Here is a 26,262-nt window from a genome sequence, read left to right on the forward strand (position 1 = left end):
ACTTGTACATTTCTTCGATTTAGACCCAAGGATCCAGAACGTCGAGGTGTTGCAAGGAAACCATTTGATCGAAGATTCCTCTGCAAGAGGCATAGAAGTGCAGAAGTGTTGGACAACCAATAAGGTAAGTTATCATGTTCGTTGTCCACCTGAAACATATGAATCAAAAATCAACAACTCTTATATTTTAATTGAAGTAAAGATCACAAGAAATACAAATAAAAAAAATCAACTTCTAACCCTTAGAACATCGTTGATTCCCTCAATTATGAAATCAAAAATAGCTGTTCTTTCAGCCTCAAAGGCATGCCAATGGAGAAGACACTTATAAATGACACAAGCCGCAACTGGTTTAGCTTCCTTAAACCCCAAATTTTCTTTAATGCACCTTAAAAGCAGTTCATGATTTTCCTGCAAAATATCTTGCTTAGATTGAGACCAAGAAGAAAGTATTACTTGACATAAAGTAAGATTTTTATGGAAAAATCACAGCACTTTAAACCAAGGTATGCAATACCGTACCATACCGATGTTTCGAGGTTGGCTCGGTACGGTACGGTACCAGCATACCGAGCGGTACACCAGGGCATACCTTAGTGTATTATTATAGTACTGTAGCACGGTCCGTCCGATAGTGGGCGGTCCGCGTAACAGTATGCTATCGAACCGGTACGTACCACCCGTACCGAGCGGTACCATTCGAAATTGCATACCATGCTTTAAACAATAAACAGCAAAAAGAACAAAATAATAAAATAATGTTCCAAATAAAAAGAGATACTATAAGACGAAATGTAATTTAGACACAATTTTGGAAAAACAAATTAGACACATACAATGAAATTCCCAGCATGCATTATCTTTAGAAGGCCCAGAGTAACATAATTGGACTTTCTTGAACAAACTCAAGATTACATCTGATAAAAAGCAACATAGAAATTACCTCGTGTCTCTCAACACCCCTCCTTGTCCTTCGTGATACCGACAAGCTTTGAGGAAGAGGAATAAGATATTTTGTAGGTGGCGTCTCCTACATTGAACAATGAACATTAATTGCAAACCCAGAAGTTAAATGGAAAAAGCCAAAAACCAACAAGACGATTAATCTTACAAATGTAGGCATCTGGTCAATGTTGCATAGCGCAAGTGCATTCGAGTATTTCTATATTTGCAGAAAAGACAAAAGGATAAATCATCTCAGTCAATAGTCTTTTCCAAAGCAACTTATTTACAAAATGGAAAGAAAATCAACAAACTGAACAATACGATAACAACATAAGAACCTCAGATAAAGGTTTGACCCCAGAAAGGTTGTTCATAGGTGACATGCTTATTGTCTTTTGGCTGAGGATATGATTTTCATCTTGCAAACTTGAAAGCTTCTCCTCCAAGCTGAGAAATCAAATGAATAATGTGATAAGATAAAAAAAAAAGTGTGATGGAAAATATAACTAGCAGAATATTCTTTCATAAGATGATTTTTTTTTTTTGCAGTACTTTAATAGATGAACAGTTGGGGCATACTGTCCTTGCCATAAGGAGTTAGCATATAGAATGGGTGGCTAATAATGAAAAGCTGGATCATCTAAAAAAGCCATTAAATATATGCTCAAAATGGATCTTAGCAAAAGGGCACTTATCATTTTTTTGTCTGAAGCAAAGGGCATTCATCAGATTCTTTTTCTGAAGCAAAGGGCACTATGTCAGAATTTTTCTGAAGCATATGGCATTCACCAGATTAACTTTCAAAGATTCTTTTGATTGCATTTAATTTTAGTTAGGTGCAAGAAGCATTCATCAGTGCTTCCTAGATTCATATGTTGGCCATAATTCTTCGTGCATGTATGGTACTACAAAGCACATGGTCTGTATACAGTGCCCATACTGAGAACTAGGAACATCGATATGCATGTGACTAGAATATGTCAAATCTTATCCCATAAGTTAAAAACATTTTCCAATTTCGACTTAAGCTATTGACAAGATCAGAGTGCTATTTGTATAATATAGTTTAATTAAAAAGAAAATAAATAATAAAAGATTCTCAACAAGTTAATTTTCCAATTTCCTTTCTTTGGTTGATGTTGAAGTTCAAACTCAAGAACTAAAACAAACCTGTTCAAGTTCCCTTGAAGCTCTAGACATTTTTCTTCCATATCATGTAATTTCTCCAGGGTTTCATCATTACACTTTTTTGCTTTAAGAAGCTCACTCTCCAAATCCAAATTTTTTTTTGCAAGAGACTGGACAGAATTCTGCAAAACAAAACAAAACAAACACAAAGAAACAGTAATATAAACAATGACAAAAATGAGGATGTATACCGAAGAGATGACAGAATGGAACAACTAACCTATGAAAGATTATTTATAAGGATGTCATAGTCACAGTAAATTTAACAGGAAGCCATTAGAATGATTATTCATCGGTAAACAAATGTTGTACTTTTCTTGGATGAAGCATTTCTAAGATACGACATGCATAGTGACTGTATACATCTCTCTAAAATTAGCACGTTTCAATCAACTTGATAATTGGACTAAGAAAAACCCAAACTAAATGGAACAAGAACACAACCGTAAAAACAAAAAAGAGTGAGAAAATATAGGAACAAAAGTTACCAATGTTCATATTTGATAAACTAATATCAACATGTACCTTCTTAATTTATATGCCAACTTTAACATGAGACAAGCTTTCTCATCACATCCTCATCTTTATCACTGCTTCCCTCCACTCCTTTTTTCCACCTCCTCTTCCCCATGCTCCCCCTCCCCCTCCCCACTTCTTTTGCGCTGGGGTACATATCAGCGTACTTGTATGTCAGTACGCCAGAATAGACCATACTGCTCCAATCGACCAAAACAGGTCTGGTACCCGAAATTAAAAACCTTGTTTTATCTTTTCTTTTTATCTTAGAAAACACTTGATGCCACAAGTACTGTAGGTGAGAAATTATGCATGCCTAGAGTTTAGGTAATATCAAAAATTTAGAACAAGGTTAATGGATCTTCATAAAAACTGATATCAAATGTTGTTTTCGTGTGATCTGGATTGTAAAGTTGTTATAACTTTTAATGGTATAAACTCCTGATTAGTGTCTTATCTTACATAATTTTATCAACCTTGTTAGCTTCAACATATACCTTAGGTTGGACAGTACAAGTAAAAGATCATACAAGTAACTAAGAACAATAAAAATACAATCAAATCAGATATTTCCTTGAAAGTCATTTGCATGAAATAAGATAGCCAAACCTGCATGTTCAAGTTCTCCTTTTTAAGTTCTGACATTGCATTGAGGCTAATCATGATAGCTTCCTTTTCCTTCAAAGTACTGTTCAACTGATTCTGAAGCATGGCATTCTTTTTGCACTCTATGGCAGTAGCCGACTTTGCCATATCCAGATCAGCATTCTTTAAATCCAGAGCTTTTTGAAGTTTTGAAATTTCCAGCATTTTTGACTCTTCACTTGCAAACTACAATAGAGAAGTTCATGCAGGAACTTAGCAAAGAATATAGAAGCAATACACCACTTAAATAAGAAAAAAAACAGAAGAGGCGGTAACCAAACGGTCAATAGACAACCTTGCAAATAGTTGCAAATTCTTTCTTACGAAGGTACAAACAATGCAGCAACTATACAATAATATTTGCACGATTGTCTAAAATTGAAATATCCATCTGCAGTTAGGGAAAAGCAGCTGCAGATTTCCCTTCACATAACAAAATCCAAAATGTGTATGCCCTTTTAAGCACATCAGCAGCAGCAATTATAAGATCAACAATTTCTTCATTCCTAACAATCCTCATACTGTGCACTTAAGTCCACAAATTCAAGTCATCAATGTACAACTTGGCATACACATCACAATCACCACAACAATTCTCTTTCAATTGTTATTTTAGATTGTGAAATTTCTGCATCTTATTCTCTTCATCCATATTTTCAGATCCAAGAAATCAAATACCAATTAAGCCAGTACGTAATAAACGGTTTTACAAATATGACGAAGGACAGGTACCAGACCATTTAAGTTGATACGAACCAAGATTTAATTCTTTTATTACTCTTTTGAACCGAGCAATACAGGTTTATATACCACCCAATATCCTGGTACCTTAGAGGTCCAACTGGTTATTGAAACCAGAATTGGACTGATAATTACATTCTTGCAACTAGATAATGGAAACATATCTTACATTTCTCATAGAAAGATCACATAGATTTGGCAACACATTTTAAAATGTGATAAACTAATAGGAAGAATGCAGGTTCATATGTTGAGTTTGTAAATCTGTCAAAAATGTCAATGTCACAAGAACATGATACATAACATCATTATGCATCTAGCCTTTTTTTTTTTCATATTACTGGAAGTATTTCATGTTCTAATAATGTCAAACACAATGGACCACCAATTAACCTACTACAAGCTACCAAAGCAATAGAATTCACTTGTGATATAATCATACAAGACTAATTAAGTAGCAATAAATTTTCTGCATTGAAATGAAACACGCATAAATGAAAAAGAAAATGAAGATAGCTCAAAAATATAGCTGTAATGTTGGTTTTACCCGCAGCTTTTTCTCTAAAGCCAAACGCCATGAAAGATCTTCCAATCTCTTCTCAAGCTTACTCTTAGCTTCACGTAAAGCTCCAGCTTCATTTGCAGCCTTCAAGTTTTAAGATGAAAGTAAGTAAATCTCTCTACTTGAAACAGCAAAATCTAATATACAAAGCTACGTGTCCATACAGAGTAAACAAAATAGTAGCGTCAGGATAAATTAAGAAGCCAACTAGTAATTATCTATATGAGAATACATAGAGTTGAAGACTATTAGAAAATTTTCTGATGTATGACTAGAAGTTAAAGAAAGCAATAAGCAACATGTTGCGCCCACTATAAAGAATAACACAGCAATAAAAAGACAAGAATCTGAAAAAGGTTATTATTAGCTTTACCATAAAAAGAATCATTTTTACAGATTCCGATTGGACAATAACAATAAAAAGAAGAGAGGCAGGAGAGAAGGAAAAAAAGGAAAAATATACAAGACCTAAGCAGTTCTGGTGAAGAACAACAAAATGAAGAATGTTGCTGCAACATTCATGCATACAATGAGAAAAGTTGAGATGGTGAGAGAAACAGATGCAAAGTAAGAAGAAAGCAAAAGAAATACAACAGGGTTGAGTATATGCTGCAGTATATATTTAAAATCCTATGACTTTAGTAAGTCACAGGCTAATACTAACAATTTTCTATAATAAATACTTATGTTCTCTTATCAAACAATACTAGATTTTCACAATGTGTATATTGACAAACATTTGAGAAAGTGAGAGAGAGATGTGAAAGTGAAAAGAGGACAAAAGAGAAATAGAACACGGATAATCATATGCTGTAGCATGTAGTTAAAATCCAATGGCTTTTATAAATTACAGGTAAATACCATCTGCTTTTTATTTGTACATGTCTTAAGGTTTATAAAAAATTAAAATTTTATTATTTCCTTTCTTGTTTTCAATTTTTGATCTAGAATTATTTCCTGGCTGAATGCCATTTTCAACCATCCTTCAATTGACAATGTACGATAGGCATGTATAACAGAACTGACAGCATGACAACGATACATGATGCATCTATCATTGTACAACCATAAATACATTTCAATTTGATTTATTTTAAGCCACTCTATTCTTTTAATAATAAATAGTATTTCTTACAAGAGGCTCTTCTTTTCTCCAATCCTCACTACCTGTTCCAACTCCCACTCAACCAACAAGATCTTTGTTAATGTAGATCAACATCTTAATTGTGTATATTAGTAAGAATCATATTCGTAGTACATCTACTAATTCAAGTCATGCAAACATGTCAAGTAATGTTGAACTTTCTAGACATCTTTGAAATAAACTATGAGTTGTGAATGGTACAAAAAGATTAACTCATTCCAAGATGCAGCTTCTGATGGATTTCAGATATATGTATAGTACAACCAATAAAATTCAAGAATCTATTCTCTAAACTATTTTGTCTATAAAAGGTCAGAATTACATGTGGTGCTAAGATGACAGAAGATTAAGGTTTATTAGAGTTTCTAATGCTCATACAAACAACAGATACTAATGACCAAAATAATGTCATAGGTACTACATTGAAACCATCTCTCTCTCTATACATTCTATCACACAAAATTGAGTTAACAGCTTGAACATGTAGTCATTCGGGATCATGCATTTGCAATTCCTTGCACTAATTTCAGTATCATAAAATTTTCAGCATTAGCATTTCAGTGCATCTCCCAAAATTTCACTGGGAACTAGTACCAAGGATCATTAAGAATCCTCTGCAAGACAGGAAAACAAGTTTGTCATTCTAAATACAGTACTTCTACTTAGTATATTTTACTTTGTGATGGTTGGGGAAAGAACCACTTTGGTTGTTGCTCTATTAGTGACATGTTAATTTGAACCTATATTATCATGAGATTGCTGACATGCTGACATATTGAGGTGACTGCACAAACTTACATATATAACCAGTTCCAGTGGCAACATCAGCTTGTACCCAAAATTTGACAATTTAAGTCACATCTACATCACTGAATGAAAGGAAGAGATCGTACCAATTTAAGCCTCCGAAGCTCCCTTTTTGCAAGTTTACATCTCCAAGCACATTGAATGCACACCACAGCATTTCGGTATTCCTGAAAAGCCATGCATGTCTTTAACATTCTCCACCAAGCCTGTTCAGAGTGTTAGGAAACATCAGCTCTTGCAGATGAAACTTAGTTGCAGATGCAACACATATAAACAGACTAAGAAAAAGAAGCCCGACATTGATCTACGATAATGTGTAAAATGTAATTTAAAGGTAGTAGACACAACATAATTAAACAATAATTTACAAGAACAACCATGAAGTTGCAAAAGTCTGATCAGTTTCAGGACGAAGTGGAACTCCAGAAAGTCATGATATTATTCTGGAAGAAAATATCAAGAATGCCAATATTCGACAAGAGTCATCAGAAAATCTAGGAGTTCCAATCATATTTTACTAGTCGGGCAGAGCATGAAGCTGAAGTATTTATTCAGCAGCAGAAATAAATAGATAAAAAATTTAAAATTGAAAGTTATAAATTTAAAAAATAAATAATATCACAATGAAAACAATTATGAAATGGATCACCTACGTTCTTTTTAATTATGCACCAAGTCAAGAAATATTCAAGTTATACGTCAGACCACTGCTTGTATTAAAAACTACAAAAAACAGAGTCACTCAATTATACAAAAGGGGCTGACCAAGAAGATTGTGGTTGTAAGATTCACTGGCTTCAGATATATAAATTTGACCAAACCAAGATACATGTGACAGCAAGCGAATGGAAATAAACAACCATTTAGCATAATCAGCCAACACTAAAATGAGACATCAAAACCCTTTATGAAGTATAATATCAACATGATGAGAAAGAACCTGGATAAACACCGCAGCCCTATGCTCCTTAATACACACGTATCTCTGCCGACCAATGGAACTCCGAATACTAGATTGAATTACTACAACTGCTGAATAAACTTGCAAGAAAGTCCGCCGTAACAGCCATCTTCGAACATGTTTTTGAATTGAAACCGCAGCTGCTATTCGTCTTTTAGTTGCAAACATTCTTCTGGATAAACAGCCTAAAAACAATAGAAAAGAAATTCCAGACATCTTACTTCAATAGGAGCATGTCATCTGGGACAATCAGCATTCAACTAAGCTAACTAAACTGACATCACGAAAAAATGGACCATCATAGGTGTAAAATTTTGCCCACAACTTAAATTGGTCCAACTCTTAGTTTCGTTCTCTGGGTTATAATTGACTGATTCCTGGCTTAAACCTAGTACAACCCATATATCCAGTGTTTATAATCAAATACCATAAAAATAAATAATCACGATGTTGTCGAGAATCAAATGTTCAATGCACAGTATTTAAAAGTCAGAATTTAGTAAACATGATGATCATCGATGCACAATTATTTCAGTGAGTTCATACTTCTGTGTGCTCCTAATATAAAATAAAGCAATGATGTAAATTACCTCGGCAATATGCTTGGAGAGTAATTGCAGCAACTCGAGTCACAACAAACTCTCTATGAGCCACAAATGTTCTAAAACGATCCTGAATGAACTTCGCAGCATTTTCCAAAACCTCATTACGCCGTAAATCTAAGATTGCAATTTGACCAGCTCTAAGGAAAACTTTATTCCTGCCAAGCTGGTAAGAAGTACTGCTTTTGTAAGCTAATACCAAGTCATGTTCGATGACTCAGATAAAAATATATGTGGTCACACAGAGTAAACTTAGAAAGCTGAAAGCATGAATCTTTTTTTGTTTTTTTGCACGTAGGAGTCAAGAAGGCTATGAAAGAAGGATTTGAATGACATGAGCCAGGACAGTGATGATAACTAAACTAAATTATAGGAACTTCATTAATAAGCTTTATAGTAATAATATGACTTTTAAACAACTGCTTAAGGAACAGATCAACCTAAAAATTCTAAATGGTTGACAAACATATTTGTTCAGCAGACTGAAAAAACGAGAGCCCATTTTCACAAAGATATGGATATACTGAATACTGAATAGTACCAATAAAAAAGGTTATGATATTTTAAAAAAGAAAACTTGACAGTAGCAAAGCGTTACACAATGTAAGCTTACATTCTGAATATAAAGGTCAAATATATGGCCCTGTGTATGAGACACATATTTCAATAACCACATGATCAGCAACATCCACACAGAAAATTTGGAAATACCATAAAGTGTTATACTTAAGAATGTACCAACTTGCCCTAAGCCAAAAAAGCATTTTGCTTAGTCTGTGCCATGCACAACTAAATGGAAGAGCCTAAGAATTATAAAATTGCATTTCCATTACAGTGCAAGAAAATCTATGAGAGAAACTAAAAAACAATAATATTATCAAAATGTAAGAAAAGCTTCAGCACCTCAAAGTCTATAAAAAACATATCAAGGTTTCAGATATCTTAGCTTGTAATAAAGTTATCAAAATGTAGACAGTAAGAACTATGCTAAAAAGAGCCAGCATCCCTATAAATCAGACTCCATGTCAAGTTTTGGTAATTCAATGTTAACACAGGCAGATAAGTGAATTTGGGAAAATATAAAGATCTGTGTCCCCACCTCCAGAACCAATTTTGGAGAACCATGTTAGCAGCATGATTCTAGCATTTATTTTTAGACATTTTTTATATGTAAAATTCAGATAGGTATATAAGAATATTAATAATTATATTAAACAGCTATAATTATTGTGGAAAGTGATATGCTCTCTAAGTCAAAAAATTGGACACATATTAGTAAGTAGGAGACTGCTAGGCTCATTATTAGGAGTTTACGAGCTAATAAAATATGAATTAAGACTCTGCAATCACAAGAAATTCCACTACGGCCAAGCTTCAGCTGCTTTAGTTGTCACATCCCAACTCCCAGGAACTGGAGCTGAACTGCCACATTTAACATACTTATACATGATTATTTCAGATTCACAATGGATACATAACATAAGAAAAAGAGATACATTCTATAATAATACATAACAAACATTAGATATGTCTCATTTTACATATTATGATTGTTGACAACAACTAAAATCATTAGTTACCCATGCTAAGGAACTCAGATTTGTGCTTTCTTGGTACCACCCAAAAATAATAACAATGGCATTTTAATCATCTAGAAATTAACTAAACCACTTTTCATGACGATACAGCTTGATGCAAATAACAAACTCATTCCATAAATAAAAAATAATCCAATATGATTCTTAAACTTAAACAACCAAATGGGAGTCTAGAAGTACATAACAAACATACTCTCAATACTATCAATAGGAAAATTTGTTACAAACCATCCTTATTAATAAATCACTTTTAATATGAGAATGTCATTTCAGAATTATAATATTATATAGCAAACATACTTATCATGATAAGAGAATATTAAGAACTAATGTTACTAAAAGAAATACAAACAAATTCAACTCTGAAAAATATGGAACATTCTAAATTGTCATAATTAAGTGTGTAAAAGAGGCTTGCATAAAGGTATACAGAGAAAAATAAAAAATACAAAGATGTATTTCAAAAAGGAAACACTTAAAAATATAAAATAAGTGAAATCCAAAAGTATGATGCAATATCATTCACAACTTATTTGGTTAAGACATATGGAGGTCTTCTATTCATCATATCTTAATCCTTTTTTACTTTCTCCTTCTACTCTATTATTTCCTTATTCCAATCACTCCGTTTCCACCTTTACCTTTAAGTGGTTAGATACCCAAAAGAGTGTCTTATATTTTAATGATTCGGGTTGTAGATGGAGAAGCAATATCATGTATGACATATAGGTAGGTAAGATGAGCTTCCTTTCTTATTGAATGTCATACAAAGTGACAGCAGCCCATTAAAGTTGTCATGCATGTGACATCTAATATATAAGACTAATTTAGATAGCCATGCATGCTGACACCTAACAGATGAAGTATCAACATGGAATAGACTCACCTGATTTCTTATAACTATAACATTTCTTCATTATATATAATATACTGTTAAACATTTTTGGTATTATTATATGAACCTACAATGACTAAACAATGAGTTATCAGTTTTTTGAAACAAAATTATATTCCTCTATGCTTGGTTCGCTTTATCAATCTATACCAATATACCGATCGGCCATCGGTACAATACATATCAAGCCATACCAACATACTGACATACGGTGCAGTGGGGCATACCGATGTACTGATACATACTGCCCATACTGACCCCCTATCAAACTGGTACATACCGCCGTATTGAGCGGTGCACTACGGTATGACAAACTTTGCCTCTATGTCAATTGTTCTCTATCCATTCATCCAGAATCCCAGCACTTCAACTCATAACCATCAACAAAAAGGTTAAGTCTTACAAGATACGAGCAATAAGAAAAATATATAGATAGCATACATAACATACTAATCAGCAATAAAGCATGTCCATTATACTCAAAGAAATGCTTCGCAAGTAGCAAATTGAATTTAAGAAGCATAAAAAGGAATTCATAAGCAATAATAATACTTGGAAATTTTCAAGCTTCAACTTATGAAGAATTCCTCTTGTCAATGCCTTTTCATCATAGCTGCCAGATAATATGGAACAAAGAAACATAGATCAAAATTATTAAAAAGGTAATAATAAAATCAAATAACTTGTGCTAACATCCACAAGGCATGCATACTAGCCTAGCTCAGAATCATACAATGCGGGAAGGGTATTAGGTAACTCTCATGCCACCATACAATAATCTTTGCAATAGATTATGATGAAATTATGACTGCCATGTACCTTGAAACTAAAATTCAAAGAGTATGCAAGTGTTTGCATCACAAAATGCATCGTATGCCAGGAATATGCATTTGGCATATATTCGAAGTAGCTTCAAGGAACAACACATGGACGAAAGATATTGTATATGGAATGAGTAATGCAAAAAAGAACACCACATATAAAGCCACCCATTCATATGATTTTTCCTCTCTACTGGAAACAGAGGAATGATTGAGATACCAATGCACACCCAGGCACTACTCTGTGGATGGCATGCCAAAGACAAGACCACATAGAAGTGCCAAATCCATGGAACAGAAAAAATAAAGGAGAAAGAGAAAAAGATAATATAAATAGAAAAGGAAATTCTCTTTTCACTTGGTAAATGTGAACTTAGTGATACCATGAACTCTTGAAAGAAAAATGTTAAAGCAACTATAGTTAAAGCTACACCGATAAGTAAGGCTAAAAAAAAAAAGATTGGTTGAACGTTCTAATTCATGCAGTTACAAAGTAGACTACCAAGTTCAATAACAAAGCTTTCATTGCATAGAAGGGTAGGATCCGATGGTTCATTGTGATGGACTAAGGTATGCCACATTGCCACATGCATTAAGGCCTCAAAGCTTTGAATTCTTTAAATGTTATTATAATTATATGCTTCTTTGCTTCAAAACTTCATTAGATGGTTTCAAGAGTATGAATGTCTAAATGAATTTTATCCTTCTTTTGTTGGTTTTATGTCTATGAATCCAGATAACTTGAGATTAGCTAAATATTATCAATGATCATGACAGTGAACCACAGCAATCCAACATGAAAAGCAATCCATATAACACTTGTCCAAATAGTCCTCATGCAAGCACCAAACAGGTAGTCAGCAAGTGCAATCTCCCACATAAGCAAATAGATCAAAAGTGTCAGGCAAAGCAATCCCCATGAGGAACTCCTTGGAGAATGGCATCCCCCAGTTGATTTTAAGTCTACATCTCATCCTTAGGCAAGGAGCTATTCGAGATTTTTAACCCAATCAAAGTATCCAGCCAGTCATCCTCTGTGGAGTTCACAGTCGAGGCTCAACATCCCCTGTCCCAACTGTCTTTGAACTGGAAAATGCCAACCAGTATGTACCAACATCAATGAAAGACATACTCTATTACTATAGCAGACATCTGGAAAATGCTGACACACACACGCTCATTACTAGTTGGTAATCACTACCTAATTGTTGGACTGAATCATTAGCCAAAATTGTCGGACTAAGATGGGTCAGGATTGGATAAAATGTCAGATCCAACCAATTCTATCAGTTCTAAACAACCTCGATCAAGCATGGGTCTAAGCAACAAGTCTTATTGATCCAAAAGATTTGATCAGTCCAACCCAATCAAAATTTTGAATTCCAACAAACCTCAAAAGCAATTAGGATAAAACAAATAACCTCAAGAATCACAGTAAATTAACACAAATTAAGCATGCCAAAGCCCCACCTTCAGTGTTTCACTCAGCCTATTCATGTCAAACAAGTATACATACCAAGGAATACGTCCACAAGTGGCATCAGGGCTTACCGCTAGGGAAGCACTGTGAACAGTGCTTACCATCCAAAGTTTTGACCCTAAAACTTGTTGCACACAATACTCTGGCGCCTCCCCAAAACAAAAAAACCAAAAAAAAAGAAGAAAACCTCCCTCTCACGCCACATGCCAGTGGTACCCCTCTCCTTCTATGCAGCCACTGCCTCCTACTCTTCTATTCCCTCCCTCCCCTTGTACTGCAGTATATTCCAGCATAACATATGTCAGTACACCTGAATGTGTTGAACCCTCATGTATTAAATCATCTTCTTGCCATCACATCTCATAGTGTATCCACTTAGAGAATAAAAGTCCTGTGAACTGAAAGCGAAGTACAACTATATGCAGCTATAACCAACTTGTAGAACTAATAAGGCTTTGATACATAGAATGTCCACCCTTCAAATCCAAAAGCAGGTAAAAACTACATTTAACTGGGAAAAAAATTAACTAAAGATGCAAGACAAATAGCACATCAAATAAAAAAAGTGCAAGCAGTTCAAATTAATGCAACAGCCACTGCCAGTCATAGCAGAATAAGCTCAGTAAATCAACTACCTTCCATCCAAAAGTTCAGGAGCTAAAAGCCCAAATCGGTCTATAAATTCCGAATAAAATCTTCTAGTCGGATAACCAGCAAGACTTATTCGAACAGCCTCAAGAACACCCTGCATACAAACATACATGATGACCAAATAGCTTGCTGCAACTAATTAAAAGAACACAGATATAAGAGACTAGATATGATAAACAACATTCTGAACCAGTGAATGATATCTAAAATGTCAAGTAACAAAACTAAGAAGACAATTAAGATAAAGCTGTAGTAGGCAAATGTGAGATGTACAAACAGGCATGGTACTTTGATATACAAGCAGTTGTTTCCATACATTGTGGTTGCACTCACATTTTAAGATACTCCAAATCTAATTTTCCGACATGACTCAAAAATCTTCCACACTGGAAAGAAATTAGATTGAACTAGTGGCCTATCTACCAAGACAAATTTTCTTTGTCAAAAATATATAGATTTGCAAGGAAGCTAATACTATCAACTCAAGATAAATCCATTCAAGCTCCTCAGGATATTGTGGATATTATGCTAATGAGGCAATATGGATGCTTAGCTATGACAAGCAAAGAGATAGCTATGGTGAGCCGTAACAACTGTAAGAGCACTGTGGACAGTATCCAAATAAAAAAACTCAGTTATCACCAAGGCACCTAAATCTCCTATGCCTTAAGAGAGGAGCAAATCCCCTATAAAAAACATTAAGACACAAAACAACTATTTTATCAAGATGTAAGTACTGTCTACGAAATTAAAATTATAGAAATCTTAGTTTTGCATTATTAAATGAGGTGTACTAATTGTCATGCAACAATACAAAACAAGTGCAATGGAAATATGCACAACAGAGTACAAAGGTTTAAGGAAAAGAAATAAGCAATCCCTTATTGAAGATAAACCTAGTTATATGAAGATACCAATACGCAATCCCTTACGCACAACAGGAATAACAAATTCACCAAAAGGTGCTCCAAAAATGAGGTTCATCTTCAATGAGGTCATGTGGCTACATCTTTTTTATTCTTTTACTACAAGCTATTAATTTTGGTTGGGATTGGACAATTTTCTCTAAGATCAATCGATTGTGGCTGATTCCAACAGATTAGAGCTGATTCCAGCACGAAATTTTTGTTTGTAATATGCTGGAGTCACACCATATACTAAATCAGAAAGCAAAGGAATAACAGAAAGAAAGAAGAGGAAAAAGAATAAATGTAAGTATAGTATTAAATTGATAATCTTTTTTTCATGGACACTGGGAAAGCATTTCAACCCAACATCAACAGGAATTCAAAACGGAAACTTCAAAACAGGGTCCAACAAGATTCTCGATTTTCGATATTGGACTGATACTGGTCCATGGCTGGACCAATAAGGGTTTGGTCCATTCCAGCACATTGACACGATATGCTGGAACGTATTTGTTGGACAAGTAAATACCACTCATACCAGTGATTTAAAAAGCGCTAGGCGCTCGCCCGAGCAAAGCAAGGCGTTAAAATATAAAAATATATAATATAATTAATAAATATAATTATTTGAATAAAAATATGATATTAAATTAAGAAAATCTTGCAAAATCACAATATCACATTAACAAAAACTCTTAAAATTCAAAACAATAACAATAATTTCAAATAAATAAAAATTAACAGTATTAAAATCAAAATAATATATTATTAATATAATAAATAAAAATATTGTTATTAGTATACAGTTAGCAATATATTGTTAATATATTGTTAACAGTATACTATCGAAGTAAGAAGAGTGTGAGTAAGAGGAAGATCGAGGCTGCTGACTGAGAGCAACGATAGCGATAGCGGTAGCAACGAATAGCGACAGCGGTAGCAGCGGGAGCGGGAGCAGTGAGCAACGACAATGGTAGCGGTAGCAGTGAGGAGCGGGAGCAGCGAGCGACTACAACAGCAACGGTAGCAACGAGCAGTGACAGTGGGAGCAGGAGCGGCAACACTGGTAGCAACGAGCAACGAGCAGCGGCAACAGGAGCGGCGATAGTGATAGCGAGACGGAGAGCGGCGACAGTGGCAGCGGTAACAGCAAGCAACGGCGAGAAAGGTTAGGGTTGAAAAGTCGCAAGAAGAAGGCTGATATTAGTGCTTTAGTTGGTTCAATTGAACCAAATAAAGCAACGAAGACCAAACCAAACCGAAAACGTTGGTTCGATCGCCTGATTTAACCCGGGCGCTTGCCTGAAGCGCCCAACGCCTGGGCTCGAGTGAGCGCCCAGGCGGCGCCTCTTTGAAGCGCGCTGCCTGGAAATGAAACAAGGCGTTCAGGCCTCGCCTTGCCTTGCCCGAGCACCTAGGCGAGCCCCCAAGCGCCTATAGAAATCACTAACCCATACCGAATCAGTCAAAGCAATTTTTCAATCAATGGTGTCCACAAGTACATGGGCACAAGATATCATTGATATTATCCATTCTTGTCCAAAGTCATTTTTATCATTCTTTTCCTAGGTGGTTCAAACTCTTTTTAACAGTGAGATTGTCCATAATTCAATCAAGGAAGAAGCCGAAAGAAAATAGACCATTAGGAACATTTAACAATTCCCCATTGCTTTTCGGGACAACACAGCACCATGATCCACCTCAGTCTATCGATCACCACCAGTCCATCAAAGGGGAGGCAGAATAGGAAATCCAAGATGCCAATAGAGAGGTTTGTGAGTTTTTTTTTCACTATAATCTTCAGATTGTTTCAATTTGTTTCATTTCTATTCAGCCACCATGTTTCAGCCACATAGCAGCCATGTCAACTGGCTCAGCACAGAATGCATACCACACAGCCTGCTGACAGATTAATGACACTTGTCCAACGGACCACATGGTTGTTTCTGTCTTTTGATATTAAAAAATAATAGATTCAACAAATGCTACATTATTGAAATGTCAGAAGGGCACTATACACTGCAGATGAAGTGAAAAAGTAAGCAGTTAAGCATAGCATTTAAGAATCACAAAAAAGATCCTGTTGTAAGTATTTGCCGAGAAAAGAATATAATGGTACAAATTTCAGATTTATATACAATCAAATCTAGGGCAACTAAAACAGTGTTTATCTTTAGTTTAGAATTAGTTAAAAACAGTAGACAACCTAAACAATCACAAAATAAATGTTAGGAAACTTTTAAAAAAACTCTAATCTCCCTACACGTACAAATTGATGAAGAGATCAAAATTTTGTAACCAATCACAACAAAAATAATTTATCCATAACAAGAGCACAAGACAACTTCTACATAAAGAAAAGAATGCTATACCAACATAAGAATCAAATAAAGCAAAAGAAAAACCTAAACAAACTAGAAGATCTTGAATATGTATAACAATAAAGGTTGTACTATAATAATTCAAAGCTAGTACAAATTTGGCATATAAAATGAACTAAAATGGTACTTACTCCACATCGCAATTGATGTAGGACACTCTGATTCTCAAACTTCTGTGGGCGGTTTAAAGAATTTGGCTTTACACAACGTATGTAATGAGGTTCTGTTGAGTTCAGTGTTTCCATGAGTGATTGAAGTTGTTGCTACAAAAGATTGGTTAACAAAACATGTAAATAGCAACACAAACACAATGCTTGAATTGCTGGAATACGATTATAGCTGAAACTACAAGTACCAAATCAAGGAGTTTAAAGTGCATATCAAGCTAGAAATTAATTACAACAATGTAGATAGGTCATCGAAAAAAAAATTATCATGAACATATAGTTCAGTGCAGAACACGATTTGGCAGGGAGTATTATTTTGATCTTTTATGAGTCATATAAATAGAATGGCATGATATGCAAAACTTTTATTAGACAGATAAACCAGATCTGTATATTATGAGTTCTTTGAGTCGGAGATAGTAAATATGTTGTGGACCACTATCATCCAAGATTTTTCATGTTAAATTTGGGTGGCCATGCATGGAACTCTAAGTTGAGTGTGTAAAAAAGGATTAAGCATATCTTCAGAGAAAAAAAATACAACATGACGCTACAGGAATTAGTACTGATTGCCAGATGAGAACCTTCATAGTAGAGAAAGTTCACATTAGATTTAACAAGTCCATATGTAAAAAGAACAAGCTTGATATAAGCTCATCAAAATAGAGACTGACAATATCACCTAGGCCTAGAGCATGTTCGGTTATCCTTAAACAGAAAGTGGGGAATGGGCACTGGCGTGTTAAAGGTCATAAATCCAAACTTTTTGGCCTATCTAATATCTTCACTATGTCACTTCCATCCAAAGTGGTAATATAAACTTTTAGAACTATTTTTTTACATGTGAAATTCGAACATTAGGAGCCTGAGCAATTGGAAACCGATTATGCCTCAAGCTGCATATTTAATCTCATATAAGTTTTTTTAGAAAATCACAACAAGAATCCAAACCAAAGATAAAGGCACAATCTCCTTCAAGAAAATGTCACTTTGCCTACCAGTCAGTGATGTCAATCAAAATAATTACTTACAAATAATAACAGAATGAATCATTACTGGATCAGGTCCTTGGAAATTTTGACAAGTTGCTTATCAGGCACAGCATAGACCTTTCACATTAGACGTCAAAAGTAAATGAACTCAAAGAAGGCCCAAAACACATCGTTGACCAGGTATATAACATTTACCAACAAGGTACCATGCTTCCTAGACAGATATCCCACAACTGAGTTCCTTTAGATCGCATACAACTTAACTAGCTCTCTATCAACAAAAACAAGCACAAGTAGGTACAACTACATCTTTCTTTCACTGTCAAAAAACTAAAGATTGACAAAAGCACACCTTAAATCTGGAGGCGACAGATGAAAATTTGTATGATGATCTCGAGGACTCCTCAGGTAGTGAATCAAACAGTCCAGAAACAAAAGGACATCTTGAAGATGACAAAAGATTACAGTGTTCAATAACAATGTAATCCCGATTTTTATCTAGAAAAGATTTTGTCTGATAAGTCACCTATAGGAAGGAAAAAAACCACAAAAGTATAAGTTAAAATGTTGCTCAAGAAATGAGGTACATTATTGCTCAAAAATCACAAAGTCTACATATTGCACCTACCTTTCCAGCATAATGTAAAATGGTGAAATCTGTTTCAGAAAACTTTTCCTTTTCTAATCTGGAATGTGATCTGAAACTCTGAAATAGTTTAGTAGAAAATGTTTCATGTGTTGACCTTGGGAACATGCTGACAAAAGAAGATGAGGTTTTAGTCCTTTAAACACCAAAATAAGGTAAAATAAGCAATATGACAAACAAAATAAAGAAGGTTATTTGTTACCAAGCTTCATCCAAGAGAGAAATTATTCCAATGGGTTTCTGCAAAAGAACAATACAAAGCAACATTAAATATTTGTATTTGCACAACAAGAACATAACAAGTAAAAGAACAACATCAATGATCACTATAACAAGATTAGGCAAGCTATGGAGGCAAACTATTAACACTCAAGTTACATAGTAAACTATCGAATAATAATAACAGGAGATCCAAATTTTTGTTAGAAAATTTTGGACCATCTGTTTCAACTATGCCTTCACTAGTTTTTCTTAATGTCTTAAGAAATGATTGCAAGTCATACCTGATTTCTAATATGGTATAATCAATAAATGTCACAACATGAATTTTATCTTAATAACTGTAAATTCATGTTTCGAGGAGTTAATGGAGCAAGGCGATCTCCTTTGAACAATCAGCTCACTTCCCAACAAGGTGCATTGTTCAACCAAATCATATAGTTCGTGGTCGAATCCGATTCCAACAAAATACTCCTAATTTCATATCAGCATCACCAAAGTCCAAGACTATTCCTGCTGATTCTTGGTTGTGCGATTGCCAATCGATATAAAACAACTTGAACCACTGGACACAACCGAAGCTGGCTAATTTTGACAACTTACGACAATAGTACAGACTAGAAAAAAGACAGAGAAGAGGGAAGGGAATATGGAAAAGAGAAAAAAATAACATAAAAGTCAAAGATCTATGATGTCAATCAAGGATAAGATTCTGTTATTGCTTCCTTCTTATTGCAATCATCGGATTAGCTGTTGCAATATCCACCACCTACCATCATGAAAAATAAAATTGAAATGATAAAGAGAGAAAAAAGTTAAGGATAGATAGTAGTCATTCAACTCATCAGCGAACAGGAGAAACATCACAAAGATTGATGTCATGGCATTCGGAATTAACCCATCACCATGCTGTATCCCATTGGTTATAAGGGATCATTTGCTTGGCATATGACATGATATTCTGTGGCTATAATTATGTTAACCCATCACCATGATGTATCCCATTGGTTATGAGGGATCGTTTACATGGAATATGAAATGATATTCTGTGGCTATAATTATACAAAAAGTCTACAAACATTGATAGCATATTTCTACTTAAAAGGACACAGACCAGAAATTCTAAATAGTAGAAATAATAACACTCCTAATAACAACATGCAAAACAAGGCTTTTAATCTCAGATACCAAATCCAGACCGGTCCTAGCCCCGACTGGTATAGGTCCACATGGTTTACCCTGGTCCACATGCCGGTAGGTTGTCGGAACAATTTAGTAGCCTATGCCAAACTGATAGTATTGCAAATCTTGATACAAATAATGGCTTCTTCCAGGTCATGGGAAACATAAATTTTAAATGCACATCACCAATACCACAAATATCATACAATTAACTAATAAAAGTGTGCATAATGCCTCAATTTCTACAAAAGAAAGGAGTTAATAAGAACCTTCTCAATCAAATCCAAAACATCTTGATTGTCTATGAATTCAATATAGCTCCAATTAATTTCCTCATTTCTGTATTCTTCCTGCTCCATTTTAAAAACATGCTGCAGCACCAGTGTCACACAAGGTGAAATGTCATTTGAGACAACTAAAAAGTTATATTTATAGCACGCTAGAACCATATGCATCCAAAACACAAAAATCTCATAGTTTACCTCATTAAAATGTTGTTGAAGCTTTTCATTTGCAAAGTTGATGCAGAATTGCTCGAAGCTGGATAGAAACATATAATCAGTGACCGAAGAAAATAGCTGCACATACAGATATAAATAAGATAAAAAAAAATTCAAAAAGTAATTGCTTTATTTTACAGATAACCACCTCGCCTTCCATGGAAGTTGATCATGGTTTATTTTTCGAAGATCACATCCACTTTTTACATCCAAAAGTTGCAAGGGAATATATATGTTTGAGCATCAACATCACAAACCTCACATGGTGAACTGTCAATTCATGGAAAAATGCACCTAACCACTATTTCTAGAGTTTAACTTAAACAGAGCTATTGAAAAAAGAAACATAAACCTAAATAAAGTCCATAGAAAATATCTAAGAACATCCAAAACATATTTAACAGCAAAAAAATGATTCAATCTCGAAAGCAAGATCAAGCCAAAAACTAAACACTTCCTATTTCAAAAGTTCCTACTGCAAGTGAAAGTCCTTTTAAGTCGCATTTAAATGATGGTTTGTCTTCAGAGAAAGAATGTAAATACAGTTGTAATTTTCTTAATGAAAATAAAATAGTTATTTTAGGTTATTGACTCTAGTTATCTTTTTCCACTGGACTGTTTCTTCCAACTTCTTAGCACCCCTCTCATCCGCGGTTTCTGTATGCCTCCACAAATTCCATACCCTGCCTAAAAATCCATGTCATCCAGCAGTCATATTATTTAAATCTGAAAATAATCATGGATGATTACTACTCTAGAAGGAGACAATGCCAAGATTCCCGATATTATGATTACCAGATATGTTTGAAAGTGGACGGTTCTGATTACCTCTATGAAACAGGGCCTTCCACTGCGTCACAACAAACTTTTTGCTCAAAGAACTTTTAGAGTGCAATCAAAAGAGCATATTACATGTCTACTTGATCTTTTAAATGGCTAAGATGCATCTACTATACTCAACAAAGAATCTTAATGCAAGCACAGCCCATTCAAAAACCACCTTTTTGCTTAAAGAACTTTTAGAGTGCAATCAAAAGAGCATATTACATGTCTACTTGATCTTTTAAATGGCTAAGATGCATCTACTATACTCAACAAAGAATCTTAATGCAAGCACAGCCCATTCAAAAACCACCTTGACGTAATGGATCAAACTGGACAACATATTTATTTGCCCAATAAACTGGGTCTAACAATAAATCAACCTGTAGTATCTTAGTACAATAAGCAACCAACAGTATGCCCTGGGCCATAGCAAGCAATATGGTTTATATTTGGATCCTACGTTTGTACAACACATTATGTTCATAACACATATTACTTATAGCATCTAATAAAGAATGTGGTGGATGAAATTGACAAGCTACAGATCTTAATTTCAAGATTGATGATAAACTATTTTGCATAATTTCCCAAGCTACAATTCTTAATTCTTAAAAATTTCAAGAGCAACTGATGCAATTAATGAGGTATAACAATTACTTCATTGTTCCGACAGATCCAACTTTTGAGGAACACTAAGAATTCACTTGTTACTTTAGGGAACTCTAAAAGACACTAATAATTAACTTGTTTCGACCCTGCTAAGCAGTAGCGATATCAGACCACGATGTTAATGCTTGATGTATATAACCTGCAAACATGATTTTGTTATTAATAGTTAACATAGACTGAAAACAAGCCATCAAAACATGGCACAAGTGAGACCAATTTGAATTATCAAAAGCAAGATCTTCGATTTCGAATAACACCATCCGTACCGGGCGGTACGTACCTGTTCGTCAGCAGACCGATACACAGACCGCCCACTACCGGGCCACACACACACACCCCGAGTGGTATACCGTCGGTATACAGTACCGTACCATACCAAGAGAATCTCGAAACTTCAGTACGGTACGATATTTCAATCCTTGATCAAAACCAAGTAGAACTCAACCAAGACTAGCTTTATACAATGTTAGGATTCCCTAAATTCTCTGAGTCTAAGTTGGACCAAATTTGATCTAGTTGATTATCCACCATGAATGTGAAGCCAACACTTCACTGCCGCTACAACTTCAACACTTTCCAAATATCTCTCTCCTTGCTGAAACACAATCCTTTTTTTTCCTTGACTGCAAATCAAGGACACCAACAGCAACATCACATTTGCCAATACCTGCAAGAATGCAATCACCAACACCTCTGAGGTCATTCCTTCCACACCTCCAGCACCCTCATGACCACTCCAACCAACAAAACATTACATTCTTCATTTCCTCCTGCTTGTTCTCTCCCTCCTACTCTCAGAAATGCATCCAAGAGACTACAATAAGGCCTCCTCAACACATCAGCAACCTCAAGGGATACAACATTTCCACTTGCAGACTTTGCCAAAACCCCAACGAGATTGTGGGAGCTCGCAACTATCACAAGGAGAATCACAGCCTCTTTGAAAAAAATTCTTTTGCTATTAGTAACCAACAAGCCCAACAGAAAAATTATTCTGATTTAGTTTTAGTTTCAGTTTCATTGACACAAACTGTTGCCAAATCAAACTCAATCACTAAAATAAATCAAACGACAAAATTTGGCTATTTAAATTCCAACCAATAGCATACTATAGTTCAACGATTTCAATAGGTGCTTGGGTGCTCGCCTACGCGCTCAGGCGAGGCAAGGCGAGGCCCGAGCGCCTCGCTTCATGTCTAGGCAGCGCGATTCAAAGAGGCGCCGCCTGGGCGCTCGCCCGAAGTGCTCGGCGCCTGGGCTCGGGCGAGCACCCGAGTTAAACCAAGCGACCCTAGTGCTTTAGTTGGTTCAATCGAACCAACTAAAGCACCGATATCAGCCTCTCAGCATCCCTCTCACGACTTCCCCAACCCTAACCCTGCTCACGATTCTGCCACTAACATTTCCTCTCCGTTGTCGCAACCTCTTTCCACTGTTGTTGCCTCTCTCCGCTGTCGCTGCTCGTCACTGCCACTATCGCTGCTCGCTGCTACTATCACTGCTCGCTACTGCTGTCACTGTTCGCTGCTGCTATCGTTGCTCGCCGCTCCTACTATCACTGCTCGCTACTGCCGTTGTCGCTGCTCTCAGTCAGCAACATCGGTCTTACTCTTACACTGCGCTCTCGCTACCGCTGCCGTTGCTCACTGCTACCACTGCCACTATCGTTGCTCATCGCTGTTGTCACTGCTTGCCACTGTCGTCGCTACTATCTTACTCTTACTCACTCTTCTCACATCGACTCGATAGTATACTATTAATAATGTATTAACAGTATACTGTTAACTGTATACTAGTAACAATATTATATTTTTATATTTTAGCACCTCGTTTCGCTTGAGCAAGCGCCTAGAGCCTCGGGCGTTTTTGGATCTTAACGCCTTTTAGCGCCTAGCGCCTTTTAAATCACTGCTATAACTATAATCCATTAGCAAAGTAAACCATGATGTCAATGACTAAATAATTCAAAGTTCAAACTAACATCAATGATAAGCATAATTAGCGAGGTAAAATGCACCAACAAAGTATTTCTAGTTACAAAATATTTCAACAAACTTGGAAATATAAAAACACATAAGTTAGAGAAACTCAGTGATCTTAAATTTATTAAGAGACAATATGGTCTTTAACAACATAACCAAAACATATTATCTGTAAAGAACAAGGCTACCAATTTAATTATATTGTAGTATGAACAAATAAAAGATTTAAATATAAAATGCAGTTATGGTTGTACATGAATAGTTCTTCACCTGTTATTTTGGAAGCACTCAAAGCCATAAATGTCCAAGACTCCAATCTGTATCTTAGAATCTAGGTCTTGCCCAACAGACTTGTTAATAATTTCAACAAGCCTGCAAAATTAAGGTCATAACAAGTGATATGCATTATAATAAGATAATAAGTTGAAGAATGAAAGAAGGTCATACCAGTCAAACAATCGAGAATATACAGTCTTTGCTAAAGCATCACGATTAGCAGCAGCAGCAGCACAGTCAAGTGCTTTAATTATAATTCCTTCACGGGTCTGTATTGCACGTGTACACAATGTTGAAATCATAAGGTCAGGATTGCACCTGCCAAAGAATGTTAAAACAATATGATTCTCTTGCTAAGCACAACAAGAATTAATGACCTAAAAGCACAAGTTCAGCTAAATGGACAATCCAGAATTAATTAGTTTGATGCAAAAGAATGATAGCAGCAGCAACAGAAGAGCTTAAGTTGGAAAGGAGTTTCTTAAAATAAACAGATCATCATTATGTCATGAAGCAAAATCTTATCGTGACGTTATGTGTTTTTTTACTTAACTGCCCCAAGATTTACTATCCATCCAAAGGTTCTACATTACAACTGATTTACGGTAGATATGTCACATATTACACCAAAGTTTTTGTTATGCATCTTATGCAAACAAGCATTTTTACTAATAAAGATTTAATCAATAAAAACTGACAATTAAAAATAAACCTCATCTAGTCTAATCAGAAATAGCTGACTTTAGTTTATCTTGTTTGATCATTTGGGGGAACATACCCAGTTAAGAATTCGTTTTTTCTTCGGCTTTAAAATTTTTTACTTCTTAAACTTAGATGATTTTACTAACAACAATTTATGAACAAGCATTGCTACCATTTAAATCATAGTATGATAATTTAATTCCTTTCATGAAGTTAAAAGACTCTGAGTTTGTTCCATTACAAAATCATTGCTCAAGCAAATTTCATGTGCAGCCAGTTCTAATAACCAAAATGTAGTAATCAACTGTTTTTAATGGTAATGTAGGACAAGCTCATCATGCACAAAGGAGGGTGGCTTTTTCAGTGAGAACTGAGGAAAGAAAACAAAGAGAAAATAATGAAAATAATGGAAAATATTTAAAAATAACTACTGGTTAAAGGATAGAACTCCCAGTATCAAGGTCTCACACCTTCGTATGTGAACAATGAATTTATACTATCAAAAATATAAAAGTAATCTCACACCCTCACATATAATGTGAAAAACAAACTCAAATTATTGACCCCTGATCTGATGTGCCATTACATTTCATTTCCCCTTTTTATAGATCCCAAGTACAAGAATAAAAAGAAAAACTTACAAAGAATTATGGTATGTCACTCATTGTAACTTTCCTTCTTTGAAGAAATTAATTTTCCTTTTGATGATATCTCTTTGATATATTTTCACTTCAGTATAAACTTTAAGAAAAAAACTTCCTTTTGGAGATTAAATCCTCGATGACACTCAATGCTTGTTTCCTTGCTTTTTTCTTTAGAATCTTCACTCAAACCTATAATTGCTTCCTTCCTTTTGCTTGGTTTTCTTTTTGTCCTTCTTGGACAAGCTTTGTATAGCAACTTATGAAACTTGCATTATATATCAACGATCACCATTTCGAGCACCAAATCCATTTTGGTAATCTATCGTATCAGTACATATCGATCAGTACTAGTGCACCAACATATGGTACACCAATATGTAGCAGTGTTTCAGAGAGGAAAAAAAAGAGGGAGAAGAGAAAGGGGCAGTATAGGAATAGAGGAGGAAGAAGGTAAAAGAGGAAGCGGTGGAGGAAGAAATGGAGAAAGAGAAGAAGCAACAGCAGCGAAGTAGCGGCAGCGGCAGAACAATTGTGGCAGTAGCAATGTTGAATGCGAGAAGAGGGCTTGTGCTATTTTAGATTTTCTATTGTTAAGTTGGATGGGCGCCATTAT

The 26,262-nt window shown here is 35.1% G+C and overlaps 1 protein-coding gene across 1 annotated transcript in view; it reads right to left on the reverse strand.

Moving 5' to 3' along the window:
* Window positions 1-26,262, reverse strand: part of LOC135618587 (protein OPAQUE1-like) — a 41,315-nt gene that overhangs the window by 6,916 nt on the left and 8,137 nt on the right. Inside the window, exons 9-29 of the mRNA XM_065119587.1 lie at window positions 24,475-24,621; window positions 24,298-24,399; window positions 20,534-20,591; window positions 20,321-20,422; window positions 18,853-18,890; window positions 18,633-18,759; window positions 18,357-18,530; window positions 16,977-17,108; window positions 13,541-13,650; window positions 11,157-11,217; window positions 8,100-8,277; window positions 7,489-7,694; window positions 6,635-6,754; window positions 4,583-4,681; window positions 3,259-3,480; window positions 2,116-2,255; window positions 1,284-1,392; window positions 1,112-1,162; window positions 944-1,030; window positions 241-411; window positions 3-149 (exon numbers count right to left, since the gene is read on the reverse strand). Coding sequence (XP_064975659.1) covers window positions 3-149; window positions 241-411; window positions 944-1,030; window positions 1,112-1,162; window positions 1,284-1,392; window positions 2,116-2,255; window positions 3,259-3,480; window positions 4,583-4,681; window positions 6,635-6,754; window positions 7,489-7,694; window positions 8,100-8,277; window positions 11,157-11,217; window positions 13,541-13,650; window positions 16,977-17,108; window positions 18,357-18,530; window positions 18,633-18,759; window positions 18,853-18,890; window positions 20,321-20,422; window positions 20,534-20,591; window positions 24,298-24,399; window positions 24,475-24,621 — 2,581 coding nt within the window. The remainder of the gene's footprint in view (window positions 1-2; window positions 150-240; window positions 412-943; window positions 1,031-1,111; window positions 1,163-1,283; window positions 1,393-2,115; window positions 2,256-3,258; window positions 3,481-4,582; window positions 4,682-6,634; window positions 6,755-7,488; window positions 7,695-8,099; window positions 8,278-11,156; window positions 11,218-13,540; window positions 13,651-16,976; window positions 17,109-18,356; window positions 18,531-18,632; window positions 18,760-18,852; window positions 18,891-20,320; window positions 20,423-20,533; window positions 20,592-24,297; window positions 24,400-24,474; window positions 24,622-26,262) is intronic.

The sequence above is a fragment of the Musa acuminata genome, chromosome BXJ1-3 (assembly GCF_036884655.1).
Source record: "Musa acuminata AAA Group cultivar baxijiao chromosome BXJ1-3, Cavendish_Baxijiao_AAA, whole genome shotgun sequence".
Lineage (NCBI taxonomy): Eukaryota > Viridiplantae > Streptophyta > Magnoliopsida > Zingiberales > Musaceae > Musa > Musa acuminata.